The 17,942-nt window shown below is 44.6% G+C and overlaps 1 protein-coding gene across 1 annotated transcript; it reads right to left on the reverse strand.

Moving 5' to 3' along the window:
- Window positions 1-10,132: 10,132 nt before the first annotated feature.
- Window positions 10,133-14,310, reverse strand: LOC125546247 (cytochrome P450 81Q32). Its single transcript, XM_048710458.2, has 4 exons — window positions 13,656-14,310; window positions 12,416-12,740; window positions 10,772-11,130; window positions 10,133-10,672 (listed from the first exon to the last, which is right to left on the reverse strand). The coding sequence occupies exons 1-4, from the start codon at window positions 14,243-14,245 to the stop codon at window positions 10,414-10,416; spliced, it is 1,533 nt and encodes a 510-aa protein (XP_048566415.1). The 5' UTR covers window positions 14,246-14,310; the 3' UTR covers window positions 10,133-10,413.
- Between the last annotated feature and the right edge of the window lie 3,632 nt (window positions 14,311-17,942).

A 17,942-nucleotide genomic window follows, 5' to 3' on the forward strand; every position in this document is an offset into this window, starting at 1 on the left:
TCTCTATTCTGCCATGGTCGAGCTTTAAGTCTTAACTTCATACCTTACAACTCAGGCAAGAACTCCTTCTTTGACTGATCCATCTTGAACACCTTCAAGATCATGTCAAGGTATGTGCTCATTTGAAAGTTCCATTAAGCGTTTTGATCTATCCTTATAGATCTTGATGCTCAATGTTCAAGTAGCTTAATCCAGGCTTTCCATTGAAAAACACCTTTCAAATAACCCTATATGCTTTCCAGAAATTCTACATCATTTCTGATCAACAATATGTCAACAACATATACTCATCAGAAATTCTATAGTGCTCCCACTCACTTCTTTGGAAATACAAGTTTCTCATAAACTTTGTATAAACCCAAAATCTTTGATCATCTCATCAAAGTGTACATTCCAACTCCGAGATGCTCACTCCAGTCCTCAGAAGGATTGCTGGAGCTTTGCATCCTTATTAGCATCTTTTCAGGATTGACAAAACCTTTCGATTGTATCACATACAACCTTTCCTCAAGAAAATCGTCGAGGAAACAATGTTTTGACATCCTATCTGCAAGATTTCATAAATAATGCAGTGACTGCTAATATAATTCCAACATGACTCTTCGCATCGCTACGAGTGAGAAAAATCTCACCGTAGTCAACTCCTTGAACTTGTCAGAAAACATCTTAACGACAAGTCGAGCTTTCTTAATGGTGACATTTACCATCATTGTCCGTCTTCCTTTTAAAATCCATCTACACTCAACAGCCTTACGACCATCGAGCCGTTCTGCCAAAGTCTACACTTTGTTTTCATACATGGATCCTCTCTCGGATTTTATGGCCTCGAGCCATTTATCGGAATCCGGGCCCACCATCGCTTCTCCATAGCTCGTAGGTTCATTGTTGTCTAGCAACATGACTTCCAAGACAGGGTTATGTACCACTCTGAAGTAGTACGCATCCTTGTCATCCTACGATGTTTGGTAGTGACTTGATCTGAAGTCTCATGATCAATATCATAAGCTTCCACTTCAATTGGTGTAGGTGCCACAGGAACAACTCTTTGTGCCCTGCTATACACTAGTTGAAGTTACGGTTCAATAACCTCATCAAGTCTCCACCATCCTCCCACTCAATTCTTTCGAGAGAAACTTTTCCTCGAGAAAGGACCCGATTCTAGAAACAATCCCTTATTGCTTTTGGATCTGAGACAAGAGGTATACCCAACTGTTTTGGGTGTCCTATGAAGATGCATTTATCCGCTTTGGGTTCGAGCTTATCAGCCTGAAACTTTTTCACATAAGCGTTGCAGCCCCAAACTTTTAAGTAATGACAGCTTGGGTTTCTTTAAACCATAGTTCATACGGTGTCATCTCATCGGAATTACGTGGTGCCCCTTTTAAAGTGAATGTGGTTGTCTCTAATGCCTAACCCATAAACTATTGTGGTAATTCGATAAGAGACATCATGGTATGCATCATATCCAATAGGGTGCAGTTATGATGTTCGGACACACCATCATACTATGGTGTTCCAGGCTGTATCAGTTGTGAAACAATTTCCACAATGTCTTAATTCTGTGCCAAACTCGTAATTCAGATATTCATCTCTATGATCATATCATAGATATTTTATCCTCTTGTCACGACGATCTTTCAACTTCACCCTGAAATTACTTGAACCTTTCAATAATTCGGACTCGTGATTCATCAAGTAAATATACTCAACATCTACTCAAATCATCTGTGAAGTAAGAACATAACGATATCCACTACATGCCTCAGCACTCATTGGACTGCACACATCAAAAATGTATTACTTCCAACAAGTTGCTTTCTTGTTCCATTTTACTGAAAACGAGGCTTTCAGTCATCTTGCCCATGTGGTATGATTTGCATGTCTCAAGTGATTCAAAATCAAGCGAGTACAAAACGGTCCATTTGCATGGAGTTTCTTCATGCATATATACCAATAGACATGGTTCGCATGTCCCAAACTTTTCAAAACGAGTGAGCCCAAAGATCCATCAACATGGAGCTTCTTCATGCGTTTTATACTGATATGACTTACGTGGCAGTGCCACAAGTAGGTGGTACTATCATTACTATCTTTTGGCATGAACATGTGTATCACTACGATCGAGATTCAATAAACCATTCATTTTAGGTGTAAGACCATTGAAGGTATTATTCAAATAAACAGAGTAACCATTATTCTCCTTAAATGAATAACCGTATTGCGATAGACATAATCCAATCATGTCTATGCTCAACGCAAACACCAATCTCGATGGTAGAGGGAGCGTGCGATGCTATCAACATTGAGAACACTTCCAACACATATCGTCAGCTCACCTTTAGCTAGTCTCCGTTTATTCCGTAGCTTTTATTTCGAGTTACTAACACTTAGCAACCGAACCGGTATCTAATACCCTGGTGCTACTAGGAGTACTAGTAAAGTACACATTAACATAATGTATATCCAATATACTTGTATCGACCTTGCCAGCCTTCTAATCTACCAAGTATCTAGGGTAATTCTGCTCCAGTGGCTGTTCCCTTTATTACAGAAGCACTTAGTCTCGGGTTTGGGTTCAACCTTGGGTTTCTTCACTAGAGCAGCAGCTGAATTGCCGTTTTATGAAGTATCCCTTCGTGCCCTTGCCCTTCTTGAAACTAGTGGTTTCATCAACCATCAACAATTGATGCTCCTGCTTGATTTCTACTTTCGTGGTGTCAAACATCGCGAATATCTCAAGGATCATCATATATGTCCCTGATATATTATAGTTCATCACGAAGCTCTAGCAGCTTGGTGGTAATGACTTCGGAGAAACATCACTATCTTATCTGGAAGATCAACTCCCACTTGATTCAAATGATTGTTGTACTCAGACAATCCGAGCACAAGCTCAACAATTGAGCTTTTCTCCTTAGTTTGCAGCTTAAGAAAATCGTCAGAGGTCTTATACCTCTTGACGTGGGCACGAGCCTGAAATCCCAATTTCAGCCCTCAAAACATCTCATATGTTTCGTGACGTTTCAAAAACGTCTTTGGTGCCTCAACTCTAAAACGTTTAACTGAACTATCATGTAGTTATCAAAAACGTGTATGTCAGATGTTCGCAACATCCACAGACAACGTTCGAGGTTTAGCACACTGAGCGGTGCATTAAGGACATAAGCCTTCTAAGAAGCAATGAGGACAATCCTCAGTTTATGGACCTAGTCCGCATAATTGCTACTATCAACTTTCAACTAATTTTTCTCTAGGAACATATCTAAACAGTAGAACTATAGCGTGAGCTACGACATAATTTGCAAAATCCTTTTGACTATGTTCAGGATAATTAAGTTCATCTTATGAACTCCCACTTAGATAGACATCCCTCTAGTCATCTAAGTGATTACATGATCCGAGTCAACTAGGCCGTGTCCGATCATCACGTGAGACGGACTAGTCATCATCGGTGAACATCTTCATGTTGATCGTATCTTCTATACGACTCATGCTCGACCTTTCGGTCTCTGTGTTCCGAGGCCATGTCTGTACATGCTAGGCTCGTCAAGTTAACCCTAAGTGTTTTTGCTGTGTTCCGAGGCCATGTCTGTACATGCTAGGCTCGTCAACACCCGTTGTATGTGAACGTAAGGATCTATCACACCCGATCATCACGGCGTGCTTCGAAACGACGAACTGTAGCAACGGTGCACAGTTAGGGGAGAACACTTCTTGAAATTTTAATGAGGGATCATCTTATTTACTACCGTCGTTCTAAGCAAACAAGATGTATAAACATGATAAACATCACATGCAATCAAATAATAGTGACATGATATGGCCAATATCATATAGCTCCTTTGATCTTCATCTTGGGGCTCCATGATCATCTATTACAAGAACATGACCAATCTCATACATTACATATATCATTCATCACATCCTTTTGGCCATATCACATCACATAGCATACCCTGCAAAAACAAGTTAGACGTCCTCTAATTGTTGTTTGCATGTTTTACGTGGCTGCTATGGGTTTCTAGCAAGAACGTTTCTTACCTACGCAAAGACCACAATGTGATATGCCAATTGCTATTTACCCTTCATAAGGACCCTGTTCATCGAATCCGATCCGACTAAAGTAGGAGAGACAGACACCCGCTAGCCACCTTATGCATCTAGTGCATGTCAGTCGGTGGAACCGATCTCACGTAAGAGTACGTGTAAGGTTGGTCCGGGCCGCTTCAACCCACGATGCCGCCGAATCAAGATAAGACTAGTAACGGTAAGCATATTGAACAAAATCAACGCCCACAACTACTTTGTGTTCTACTCGTGCATAGAATCTACGCAATAGACCTAGCTCATGATGCCACTGTTGGGGAACGTAGCATAAATTCAAAATTTTCCTACGTGTCACCAAGATCAATCTATGGAGTTATCTAGCAACGAGGGAGGATTGGATCTACATACCCTTGTAGATCGCGCGCGGAAGCGTTCAAGAGAACGGGGTTGATGGAGTCGTACTCGTCGTGATTCAAATCACCGATGATCCTAGCGCCGAACGGACGGCACCTCCGCGTTCAACACACGTACGGAACGGAGACGTCTCCCACGCCTTGATCCAGCAAGGAGGAGGGAGAGGTTGATGGAGATCCAGCAGCACGACGGCATGGTGGAAGTAGCGGGATTCCAACAGGGCTTCGCGAAGCGCTGCGGGAGGAGGGAGATGTGTCACGGGAGGGAGAGGGAGGCGCCAGGCCTTAGATTGGTTTGCTCCTCCTTTTCCCCACTATATATAGGGCCAAGGGAGAGGGGGGAGGCGCAGCCCTTGCCCCTTCCTCCAAGGAAGGGTGCGGCCAAGGGGGGGAGGAGTCCATCCTCCCCAAGGCACCTCGGAGGTGGCTTCCCCTTTTAGGACTCTCCCCTTTTTCTCTTCTCTTGGCGCATGGGCCTCTTGGGGCTGGTGCCCTTGGCCCATGTAGGCCAAGGCGCACCCCCTACAGCCCATGTGGCCCCCGGGCAGGTGGCCCCACCCGGTGGACCCCCGGGACCCTTCCGGTGGTCCCGGTACAATACCGGTGACCCCGAAACTTGTCCCGATGGCCGAAATAGCACTTCCTATATATAATTCTTTACCTCCGGACCATTCCGGAACTCCTCGTGATGTCCGGGATCTCATACGGGACTCCGAACAACATTCGGGTTACCGCATACTAATATCTCTACAACCCTAGCGTCACCGAACCTTAAGTGTGTAGACCCTACGGGTTCGGGAGACATGCAGACATGACCGAGACGTTCTCCGGTCAATAACCAACAGCGGGATCTGGATACCCATGTTGGCTCCCACATGTTCCACGATGATCTCATCGGATGAACCACGATGTCAAGGACTTAATCAATCCCGTATACAATTCCCTTTGTCTAGCGGTATTGTACTTGCCCGAGATTCGATCGTCGGTATCCCGATACCTTGTTCAATCTCGTTACCGGCAAGTCTCTTTACTCGTTCCGTAACACATCATCCCGTGATCAACTCCTTGGTCACATTGCGCATATGATGATGTCCTACCGAGTGGGCCCAGAGATACCTCTCCGTTTACACGGAGTGACAAATCCCAGTCTCGATTCGTGCCAACCCAACAGATACTTTCGGAGATACCCGTAATGCACCTTTATAGTCACCCAGTTACGTTGTGACGTTTGATACACCCAAAGCATTCCTACGGTACCCGGGAGTTGCACAATCTCATGGTCTAAGGAAATGATACTTGACATTAGAAAAGCTTTAGCATACGAACTACACGATCTTTGTGCTAGGCTTAGAATTGGGTCTTGTCCATCACATCATTCTCCTAATGATGTGATCCCGTTATCAATGACATCCAATGTCCATGGTCAGGAAACCGTAACCATCTATTGATCAACGAGCTAGTCAACTAGAGGCTTACTAGGGACATGGTGTTGTCTATGTATCCACACATGTATCTGAGTTTCCTATCAATACAATTATAGCATGGATAATAAACGATTATCATGAACAAGGAAATATAATAATAACTAATTTATTATTGCCTCTAGGGCATATTTCCAACAGCTGTGTACCGCACCTGAAGTGTGCCTTGCCATGAGTCAGTCAAGGGGTACAAGAGTGATCCAAGAATGGATCACAGTACAGCAGTCAAAGTTATCCTTAGTAACTAGTGGACTAAGGAATTTTCTCGGTTATGGAGGTGATGAAGAGTTCGGCGTAAAGAGTTACGACGATGCAAGCTTAACACCTATACGGATAGCTCTGAGTAGATATACCGGATACGTATAATGGAGCAACAATTTAGAATAACTCCAAGTAGAACAGTTATTTGAAATGGCTCCAAATAGAACGTGGTAGCTACATCTAGGAGATGACATAGAGATTTGTAAAGCACACACGGATCTGAAAGGTTCAGACCCGTTGACTAAAACCTCTCTCACAAGCAACATGATCAAACCCAGAACTCATTGAGTGTTAATCACATAGTGATGTGAACTAGATTATTGACTCTAGTAAACTCTTTGGATGTTGGTCACATGGCGATGTGACCTGTGAGTGTTAATCACATGGCGATGTGAACTAGATTATTGACTCTAGTGCAAGTGGGAGACTGTTGGAAATATGCCCTAGAGGCAATAATAAATTAGTTATTATTATATTTCCTTGTTCATGATAATCGTTTATTATCCATGCTATAATTGTATTGATAGGAAACTCAGATACATGTGTGGATACATAGACAACACCATGTCCCTAGTAAGCCTCTAATTGACTAGCTCGTTGATCAATAGATGGTTACAGTTTCCTGACCATGGACATTGGATGTCATTGATAACGGGATCACATCATTAGGAGAATGATGTGATGGACAAGACCCAATCCTAAGCCTAGCACAAAGATCGTGTAGTTCGTTCGCTAAAGCTTTTCTAATGTCAAGTATCATTTCCTTAGACCATGAGATTGTGCAACTCCCGGATACCGTAGGAATGCTTTGGGTGTATCAAACGTCACAACGTAACTGGGTGATTATAAAGGTGCACTACAGGTATCTCCGAAAGTGTCTGTTGGGTTGGCACGAATCGAGACTGGGATTTGTCACTCCGTGTAAGCGGAGAGGTATCTCTGGGCCCACTCGGTAGGACATCATCATATGCGCAATGTGACCAAGGAGTTGATCACGAGATGATGTGTTACGGAACGAGTAAAGAGACTTGCCGGTAACGAGATTGAACAAGGTATAGGGATACCGATGATCGAATCTCGGGCAAGTACAATACCGCTAGACAAAGGGAATTGTATACGGGATTGATTAAGTCCTTGACATCGTGGTTCATCCGATGAGATCATCGTGGAACATGTGGGAGCCATCATGGGTATCCAGATCCCTCTGTTGGTTATTGACCGGAGAACGTCTCAGTCATGTCTGCATGTCTCCCGAACCCGTAGGGTCTACACACTTAAGGTTCGATGACGCTAGGGTTATAAAGGAAGTTTGTATGTGGTTACCGAATGTTGTTCGGAGTCCCGGATGAGATCCCGGACATCACGAGGAGTTCCGGAATGGTCCGGAGGTAAAGATTTATATATAGGAAGTCCTATTTCGGCCATCGGGACAAGTTTCGGGGTCATCGGTATTGTACCGGGACCACCGGAAGGGTCCCAGGGACCCACCGGGTGGGGCCACCTATCCCGGGGGCCACATGGGCTGTAGGGGGTGCGCCTTGGCCTACATGGGCCAAGGGCACCAGCCCCAAGAGGCCCATGCGCCTGGGGAAACCCTAAAGGAAGAGTCCCAGCAGGGGAAGGCACCTCCTAGGTGCCTTGGGGGGGGGGGACTCCTCCCCTGGCCGCCGCCCCCTTGGAGATTGGATCTCCTAGGGGCTGGCGCACCCCCCCCCTTGGGATCCCTATATATAGTGGGGTAGGAGGGCCTCTCAAACACACCTTTTGCCTTTGGTGCAGCCCCTCCCTCTCTCCCAAGTTCTTCTCCTCTTCTGCGGTGCTTGGCGAAGCCCTGCAGGATTGCCACGCTCCTCCATCACCACCACGCCGTTGTGCTGCTGCTGGATGGAGTCTTCCTCAACCTCTCCCTCTCTCCTTGCTGGATCAAGGCATGGGAGACGTCACCGGGCTGTACGTGTGTTGAACGCGGAGGTGCCGTCCGTTCGGCACTAGGATCACCGGTGATTTGGATCACGACGAGTACGACTCCATCAACCCCGTTCACTTGAACGCTTCCGCTTAGCGATCTACAAGGGTATGTAGATGCACTCTCCTTCCCCTCGTTGCTGGTTTCTCCATAGATAGATCTTGGTGATACGTAGGAAAATTTTGAATTTCTGCTACGTTCCCCAACAACTCCTTGTTCGATGAACCATCAGAATCCATTGTTTTGCCTTAGAAAAAATCACAAAAAACCTAGTCTGGCAATGTGTCAAACACATAGAGGGCAAGGTGCAGTCTGAGAGTTGTTGGACGTACCGCAGTGGTATCCGGGCCGGCAATGATGTCCGCGGCGGCGAACACAGATGGGAGGAGTGTTGTGCCGGTGCTGGTGGCGCCGAGGTTCAAATTGGCAGCGGACCGCAAGGGTGGCGGTGGAGCTAGGAGACTGCTGATGCGGAGGAGGGAGAAGAGAGGAGAGCAGCAACTATAATCGTGTGGATCGGGGCATGGGGATTTGGTGCACTTTTTGGTGCGGTTGCGTTGTCAGGTCGGACGTGGCGGACGTGCCCGATCGCGCCCGGGACTCCCCATATCCGCCCAAGGTTTGGGCTGGATATGACGGCTGATGGTCAGCCCGGGCGTTTGAGGCCGGTTTGAGGCGCCCGTCTGAATAGTTTTTTTACCGGTCAGTGACTAGGCCAACCGCCCGGTCATTTCAGAGGTGTTTGAGGCGCCCAGGTGTAGATGCTCTTAGCCCTGGCCTCTAGATAGCACACAACCATTTATTAAATATGGTTCAAGTATCAAGCTTTAGTACGTAAATATCAAACAAAAAAAAGTAAAAACAACAACTAAGCCTCTATAAGTGTTTGAATATGCCCCCTATCATAAGCTGCTTAGAATGCATGATTAACAATAGTAATAAAAACACATGTTGGCATAACCTTTCACACAGTTGTACAAGCAAATCCGTAACCCTAGAGGAAATAATTGTAGGTGTGTTTTTCGGCTCACGAGACGAAGGATTTACTCCAGGTTCAGGCCCTTGAGGCGAGGTAATTTGCATGTCTGATCTGTTTTGATGGTGGTTGTCTCATATGAGAGAGGCGCATGTTAGGTACCGACTCGAGAACTTATATAGGTGTACGCCTAGGTCTAACCTAAGTTGGTTATACCTGGCAATGATGATGGTTTTATGTCATTACCTTGTTGAAGGCATTGCTCGTATATTCTTGGGCTGGTTCTTTAGGATGAAAAATCTAGATTTTGGCCCGGATGGTTGGATCCGGCGACGGCGATGCTTAAGCGTCACTCCCTTCGTGGATGTGTTGCTGTTGAAGGATCTCGTCGTCCGTGTGGTGTCATGAAATAATTGATGCGAACATGGTCATTGTTGTAGTTTGTTGCTTCGCTGATTTGATCGCTTTTTTCCTCGCATGGGTATAGCTTTGGTCTTGTATGAGGCCCCTCCCAATGCTCCACCTTGTACAGGTGCTAAGCCTTCCACATATGCAAAAAATCTGATGTGGTAAGTTATTTAAGAAGAGAGAGATGAGTGTAGTGACCCCAGGAAAAAACAATGCTAAGCACGTGAACCTAGGCAAAACATTTAAATGAAAGAAACCCACCAATACATGAAGAGCTTTAGTTGCTAAATCATTAAATGAAGCAAGCTTAGCTACCATAAGCTAAGCACCTATGCATTGGGGAGTATAGTTGCTAAGCTATTTAATGTGCTTAGCACGTCATCTAAACACCGATGCATTGGCAGCAACCTGACTTTGCTATTTATTGGCATGTTTTTGGTGTCTGTGTTGGTGTTGGATGTGTGCATCCTAATTATGCAGAGGTCGGGTGTGTACTCATCGTGTTTATGTAAAAAAATTGCTTATGGTAACAAGCCGAAGGGCCCGTTATCAAATAAAACAAGTAGAAGTACTTGATACATAAACAAATCATCAAACACACCGCTGTTCTGAATTAAAAATGTGAAACATATAGCACAACTTTATATGGAACACAGATTTAAGTTATATGGTGGCATCCAACCATCAACGGAGTGCATGGTCGATGCTCCACTCACAGGTGGTGAATAGCTAGCAACTGCAGCTCATAGTTTTTACACATCGAGACATGGATAATATTGTCACATGCCCACACAATATTTTGCTGACGATGACCATACAACACAAAGCAACAAAAGAACAGCCATGTGTTCCACAATAATACTATATCTCCGAAAGAAGAGTAATCATAGATTGACGGGGTTTATAGAAGGCCTCCAAGGGCACTGCCCTCGGAGCAGTTAGGCCAAAGCCGTCTGTCATGTCCACAAGCTCCTCCCCCACTCTTTCCCATTCAAAACATTGGATCATAGTTCCCAGAGCAAGGCCTACCATCTGCATACCCAAATTCTCTGCTGGGCATCGTCGCCTGCCCATTCCAAATGGCATAGCCATATTACCTTCACACTTTTCACCCTCAAACCTATGAAAATAATGTACAAATCAGTAAGGTCTATGCTACTCAGATAAGCATTTCCAGGTAACCAAATAAACAGTGAATGCATGGTTTCATACTCAGTACCTTTCTGGAATAAAGTTTGTTGGTTTATCCCATATCTTGGGATCCCTGTGTATTGCAGATGTGTTGACAAGAAGCATTGTCCCCTTGGGAATATAAAATCCACCGACGATGCAGTCAATAGAAGATTCATGAGGAACAAGAAGTGGTGTTGGTGGATGCAGACGAAGCGTCTCCATGATTATGCAACGAAGGTATTGTAACTTTAGGAGATCGGCTGCCTCGATTAGGCGTATTGGTTTCCCTATGTAGGAATCAATCTCATCACGAACTTTGACCATCACCTTAGGGTTATTCAGCATGAGGGACATTGCCCACTCAACTGTATCTGCAGAAGTAGATGATCCAGCTTCGAGGGCGCTCTTCAATGACAAAAGAATGACATGGCATAGGTAAAATATTATACAAACTCGAGAAAAAAAGTACTATTCCAATGATGAAATTTTTTATAAACATAATTTTTATAGAGGTTCAATGACAAGCACAAAATCTAGTAAAATAAACATGGCTACGCCATACATTGGATTAACTAGGGAGAAAGGAAATCCACCATCAGGTTTGCTATTTCTGTTGAGAGAACATGAATGTGACTAATAAATTCGGGTTGCGATATTTATATACAAAACCCATGCCACAAGTCCATTGTTTGCTATGAAGATAATTGTTTCTGATACTGATAAGGCTGTGACCAATGTCCCCTTGATAATTAAGCTTCATTGCTTGATCGAAGGTACCCAACCCTCCGCTATATGGTTTAGAGCACCAGCCACATGAAAACCATGCCCCAGATGCGCGCATTGTAACAGGGGAAAACAACTATTGGAATGTGATTTACAATGAGATGTGTGGATCCACAAGATAGGCAACGAGCTAGGAAAGGAACAACAACATATAGAAAAGGGGAGTGGGAGTAAGAAGATGCAAATGGAAAGTGAGCCCCACATGCATTGGTATAGCATATGTAGATCCAACAACAAAACATACCTTCATCATTGCAAATGTTTTTATGCGGCACAGTATCTAGAAAAAAATCTAAGATTTTAGATCATCTTTTAGCAAAAAGTGGCTCTCTGGATTTTACTATTTATGCACACAAGCAAAATATGCCTAGTTTTCGATACTGGAGCCGGCTACCAAATTGTGAGGTTATTACACCACTCCAATCAGTGGCAGGAATATTCCAAACAAGTTGGTGTCAATTATGTACGTTTCTAGGTTTACAGGGATTCTGCAAGAAACACCTCGTTTTGTGGGTAAACTGGTGGTCGAATACCTTTTTACTGGTTTCAATTTAGATAGCGGTTTGTAATAAAACCTGCCTAGGCTTAGACTTTCTTCCATATAATATGACTGTAACTTCTACTTGAACCCGTGAGGTTTTGTGCACTATCACCTACGGGGAATTTTACAGTTACACATGGAACATGTACTAATAACAATTGAAACTAAGTTCTGATCTCACATAACGGGCATTGTAATTGCATCCTTCACTGTTAAATACCTACTACTTGTCATGTCTAGTACTAGACACCTAAGGGGGACTTGATCCAGACCTTAAGGCCATAATTAAATTATATGGATCCCTTTGCAGTACCCTCGTCCAAATATGCCACTGAAATATTTCTCAAATTATAAGTGAATACTCACGATGCACAAAGCTCGGATAAGCTGGTCTGGGCAATCCTCTGGGTCCTTGAGTTGTAGGGCCAACAGTGCCCCAATCATCGTCCTCCCTGTTGTCGTGCCCTCCTCCATCTTATTTCTCTCATCCTGGATAAGTCCCTGCACGAACTTTGTTCTACTCTCTCGTAGCCGCCACAACCGTCTCCCGAACCCGCCGATGTCCAGCCACCGCACCAGTGTTGGTATGTAGTCCCACACCGTCGATGCACCAATTAGTGTCATCGTCTCCTCCACCATCGTCCGAAACCACTGGACCTCTTCTGTCACCTCCAATATCTCCTCGCCATCGCTACACAAAACTCCATTCAGTTACAAAATCAAGTCGCTTTATATAAAATTATTGTAACCAAATGTAGTGTGTAGTTACTGTCCATAATTTTTAAGTATTTTGATGGTAAACATGAAAACAACATGGGCACATTTACCTAAATACTTTATTACTGTCTAGACAACAACATGAACATAACAGGAGTGGTGATTCAAAATCATCTTATTTGGAGCTAAATTTGTACCATGCTGAATTGTTTTTGTGTTCCTACTGCAAATGGTTTGATTAATTAGTCTAGTTTCTAAGGCAAAAAGAACCATAGTGTTTGGACCCTCGAGGGTGAAGTTACGAACATTAGTATATAGACTCCTTAATGTTATTCGTCACCCAAGGTGCAGAATAGAACCCAACATAAATTTTTGTCACTGAGATCCTGTACTCTGGAACTCGGCGTCGAATAAAGCACTCGGTATCGACACTTTTTCAGTAGCAATCTATCTTTTTTTAAATAAAAGTGATCTATCTTTTTTCTTAGTGCATCTCACCAGGATCAACGTGAGGACTACAAAACTAGATTTCGTTTAGTAAATATAAGATGGTACACTAGAAAAGATTGTATAACCGTTTTTACGAACAATTTCTGTTGAGATTTTATAGTAGTGAGCAGTGCATCACATTATTTTGTATGCTATGCATGGTTCGGAGATAGTGGAGTATATGCATCCATGACGGTGTGCGGACGGCCTTTCTATGCCTACGGTTGCCATCGGCATATATAATGGTGTGCCAACGGCTTTTCTTTGCCGATGGTTTTTCTAGGCCGTCGGCATACATCCATCTATGCCAACGGCCCCGATAAAAATCTGTCGACATAGAATTATCCGCCGGCATAGCCAGTTATTCTGGTAGTGATGTAAATTGAGTGATCTTACGTACGTCCCATAGAATGTCCTCGCGCAAATCATGCTCGTCATTACGTTCATGAGCATCTCGAAGAGCCGTGACTTGAGCTCAACCCGCGCGCGACCACCGGCAGCCGAGCGGTAGAGGCGCCGCGCCATGGACCGCGCCATCCGTGTGTGGACGTCGGCGTACTGCTGCACCCGGTGCGCCGATAGGAGCTCAGTGACGCCGATGCGGCGGATGTGGCGCCAGTAGTCCCCGTAGCTGGCGGTGCCCATGGTGCTCCAGTCGTAGGAGAGGATCTTGCCCGTCGGCAGCTGCGGCCGGTTGGCAAACACGATGTCGTGCACGCCGAGACACTCCTCAGCGGCTTGGGCGGAGGACACGACGACGACGTTCTTGGTGCCGAACCGCAGGCGGAAGACGGCGCCATAGCGGGTGGCGAGGCGTGTGAGGCGGCGATGGAGGGGGCCCTTGAAGAGGTAGAGGTGGCCGATGATGGGGAGAGCGGGAGGCCCTGGCGGCTGCGGCTGGCTTTGGTTAGTCCTGCGCCTTAGGGCTTGTACTACCAGTGTGAATAGGAGGAGCAGGAGAGTGATGACGAAAACGAAGAAGGTGTTCATTGTGTCACTGATGCACTTAGACAACCCAGGGAAGTTTAAGTGCCACTGATCTTCCACATATAGTGTCTAATTTGTGTGCATCGGCAGGTAGGATGCGGCCTGGCATTTATACCCAGAAATCACAGATAATTTAATCGGGAAACAAAGATGGTCGGCTGTAGTGTAGCGCTAGCTAATAGTGTCGCAGATAATTTAATCACTCATATTTCGGGACTCCAGGCAATCATCAAGCTACGAGACAAATCAACATCAATAATTCAACCAACAGATAGTCCCTCCGACCCATATTAATATGACGTCGCTTTAGTATGGAGGGAGTAAAAAATTTTAAACATTTAGATAGCAAACCTGAAAACAACACATTTGCCTCAGAACATTTTCGTGTTTATACTGCGAATGGGTTTTTTTTTCCGGGAATACTGCAAATGGTTTGAATAGGTAGAGAACCCGTCATTAAAAAACAAATGCAAATTTTTTTAACACAGTACAGAAAAAAGCGCTCATATATACGCGCATACACTCATCCTTATAAATGCACACACACCCTATCCCTATGAGCACCTCAGAAAGACTGAGCCGACATATCATCTTGAAATTTACAAAGTCACGTAGGCACCTCGTCGTCGCGGGAACGTCCCCTTCCACTGAATGCGCATCGCCGAAAATCCTGAAATAAATCAAGAAATAAATGTGAGCATCAGAATTTGAACCATGGTGAGCTTGAGATACCACAGTCTCTCTAACCATCCAACCACATGTGTGTGTGTGCGCGCGCGCAGGGCAGGTAGGATGTGGCGTGCTATATTATACCAACAAATCACATCTTGATCCATGACGAGTGTAGACGTTTTTTAGGAAAACTTCCGATTTATTCATAAACTGTCAAGGTAGTACAAAAAACACCAGAAGTAAAAAAATACATCCAAACTCATAGACCACCTAGCGACGACTACATGCACTGAAGCGGGTCAAAGGCGCGCCGCCGTCATTGCCCCTACCTCATCGGAGATGGGCAAACCATGTTGTAGTAGACAATCAGAAAATCGTCGTGCTAAGACACCATACGACTAGCGTACCAGAACAACAACTGCCGCCAATGAAGAGAAATGTAGATCAAAAGGATCCGACATGTAGACACACGAAGGAAGACCGGATCCATGTGGATCCACCGAAGACAAGCACCGACCGAATCCTATGAGATCCCCCGGAGACAAACCTCCACGCGCCCTCGGACGATGTTAGCAACACCACCGGAATGGGGGCTAGGCGGGGAGGACCTTATTCCATCTACAGAGAGCCGCCTCCACCTCACATCTCTGAATGGGACACAAACTCTAATAAAACTAAAAATACATCAGAAACGGAGCCTCGCGACGGCAAGGGCTGAGATGCACCGCGCCTCCTGACGTGGGTTCGACTGTTCAACTGTCATATGATCCAAATCTGACAACTGTAGAAGCTGAGTGCTCCAGAAAAATCAACATTATTGATGATAATTTATCCATAGGATAATGTACTGAATTAAAATACACCTTGGTCCATGACGACCCTAGAAGCTGAGGGCTCCATGCATCTTGCTCAGGATAAATACAAATTAAGCAGCACATGTCAATAAATAAATAAATACAAGCAACCTGCCCTTTTGTTTTTTCTGTTTCTTAGGGGAGAACCTGCCCTTCCGTTAATGGGAGGGACACGTCGCCCCTCTATGGCAAACGTTGCACCGTGGGACATCACAATCTAAAAACAAAACCTAGAAACTGCTATCACGCTGGTGTAAAAATAACTTTCTTTGTCAGGACCCTCCTAAATTGCAGTTGTCTTGATTTGTCTTTTTTTTGTGAGGGGTCTTGATTTGTCTTGATTAAACAACCGGCTTTCCTCTGATGCCTTGAAAATACGGCATCATTTTATTGCATATTCTCAATGAAAAATGCCCTCATATGCCCCTCCACAGGCTTGGATTCCATTGTAAATATTAGATAACACACTTAAATCATGTTTAGCACTTAAGAACTGTAAATTCTTCCACTATATCATATTTCTGTCAGTTTTTGTTAATTTTCATGCCAAAGTCAGATGGTTAGGTTCGTTCAGTGGATGAGCCATTTCCATCAATTACGAGACGTCTATGGTGACTTCGCAATCTCAAGATGTGATGCCGGCTCAGTATCTCGGAGGTACTCATGCAGGTAAGGCATGCGTGCTTGCATTCATAGGGGCGAGTATTTGTGCATATATGTGGCATATGCAATTTTAGCATGTTCAAAAAAGAAGAAGTTGGAAAGCAAATCGGAGTCCATCCAGAGGAGTTTTGGATCCCACAAATGACGCTTGAAGCTTTTTTCAAAGATTTGGGGATCTTAATTGCTTCAAGTTTTTTTTGCGAGGGTAAAGGGAGTTTTATTGCAAAGTCATAGAGTTACTGTCGAGAGGCCACAAGTCCTCGATACAAGGTGGAACAGAACGAAGCCAGACACCAGTGGCTCACTCCGTTCGGCTGTAGTTAGCCAAACGATCGACAACTCTATTCTGAGAACGACTAAGTTTCTGAGGAACAAACTCCCTAATACCAGCTAAATGTTTAATCTCCAAGACTAACTGACCATAAGCTGACCGCCGCAGGGCATCCGTTGACAGGCAAGATAATGCTTCCGAGGAATCCAATTGCAACATCACCGGGGAGTCTGAGTGTTAGATGGCCAGGGCCATACCTTGCATCATCGCGTGTAGTTCTGCCTCAAGTGGCTCATTGCAATGGAAAATATATCTATATGCCGCAAATAAGATCACACCCTCACTATTCCTTAGAACCATCCCGGCCGCCGCGGAGTCATCCTCTGGGTGGAACGAACCATCAACGGACAGGGCCACCGTACCCTGCGCCGGTGCCGGCCAGGGCAACAGGGGCACAACAGCCTTTTGGCGCAACGCCACATGGGGCACCGAAGGCATTTTCCCTTTGATAATATCCTTCGTTGGAAACTTGCCCACTAGGTTAATAGATTTATAGTAACTATCCAAAAACTCAACCAATGCAGGCACGTGTGGAACTTCCTTGCCATGATAGAGGACATTACATATCTGCCAAATACGCCAAATCAGCATAATAACCATATCTCCAACCATCTCTGAATAGGAGTTAAAGAATGAGCATTAGCCATTCCTTCCCATTATTAATGAGGAGGTCGTCATCGGGAAGCGGCCACCTCCTGCGCATATTGATCCACAAGATCCTTGCCTGAGTGCAAGCGATCAAGGCATGAAAGGTATTCTCCTCCTCCACCCCACAGATAGGACATGGTGAACGAGTGGCCAGGTGCTTGTAATTCTTACACTGATGGGTAGCTAGAGTACCGGTAACCACTCGCCAAGCTGTAATCTTCATCTTTTGTGGCATGTTGGTCGACCAAATTTGGTTCCAAAGTGAGCGATTCCCATCCGGATTTGAGCTGGACGATCCATCACTAGTATGTGCTGGAAAAAATAGACATGTGTTGAATAAGAAAGAAACCAATAAAAATTGCAAAAGAACAAAGAAAACCAGTAAAAAGCGGAAAAATGAAAAATAAAGAAAACCAATGCAAATGAATGGAAACAGTGAAACCCGAGAAAGAAACAAAGAGAAACGAGAAAGTAACGAAGAAGTAAAGCAAAAAACAAGTAAAACTGAGAAAGAAAGAAAGAAAGAAAGAAG

The sequence above is a fragment of the Triticum urartu genome, chromosome 3A, assembly GCF_056163025.1.
Source record: "Triticum urartu cultivar PI428250 chromosome 3A, HENAU_Tu73, whole genome shotgun sequence".
Lineage (NCBI taxonomy): Eukaryota > Viridiplantae > Streptophyta > Magnoliopsida > Poales > Poaceae > Triticum > Triticum urartu.

What these genes read in the sequence shown, in the direction of transcription:
- LOC125546247 (XM_048710458.2), bottom strand. Translation starts at nt 14,245, where the DNA reads ATGAACACCTTCTTCGTTTTCGTCATCACTCTCCTGCTCCTCCTATTC. An exon ending in GCGAGGACATTCTATGGGAC is followed by an intron (nt 12,741 to 13,655) that starts GTACGTAAGATC and finishes AGTTTTGTGTAG; the next exon opens with CGATGGCGAGGAGATATTGG. An exon ending in ACAAACTTTATTCCAGAAAG is followed by an intron (nt 10,673 to 10,771) that starts GTACTGAGTATG and finishes TTATTTTCATAG; the next exon opens with GTTTGAGGGTGAAAAGTGTG.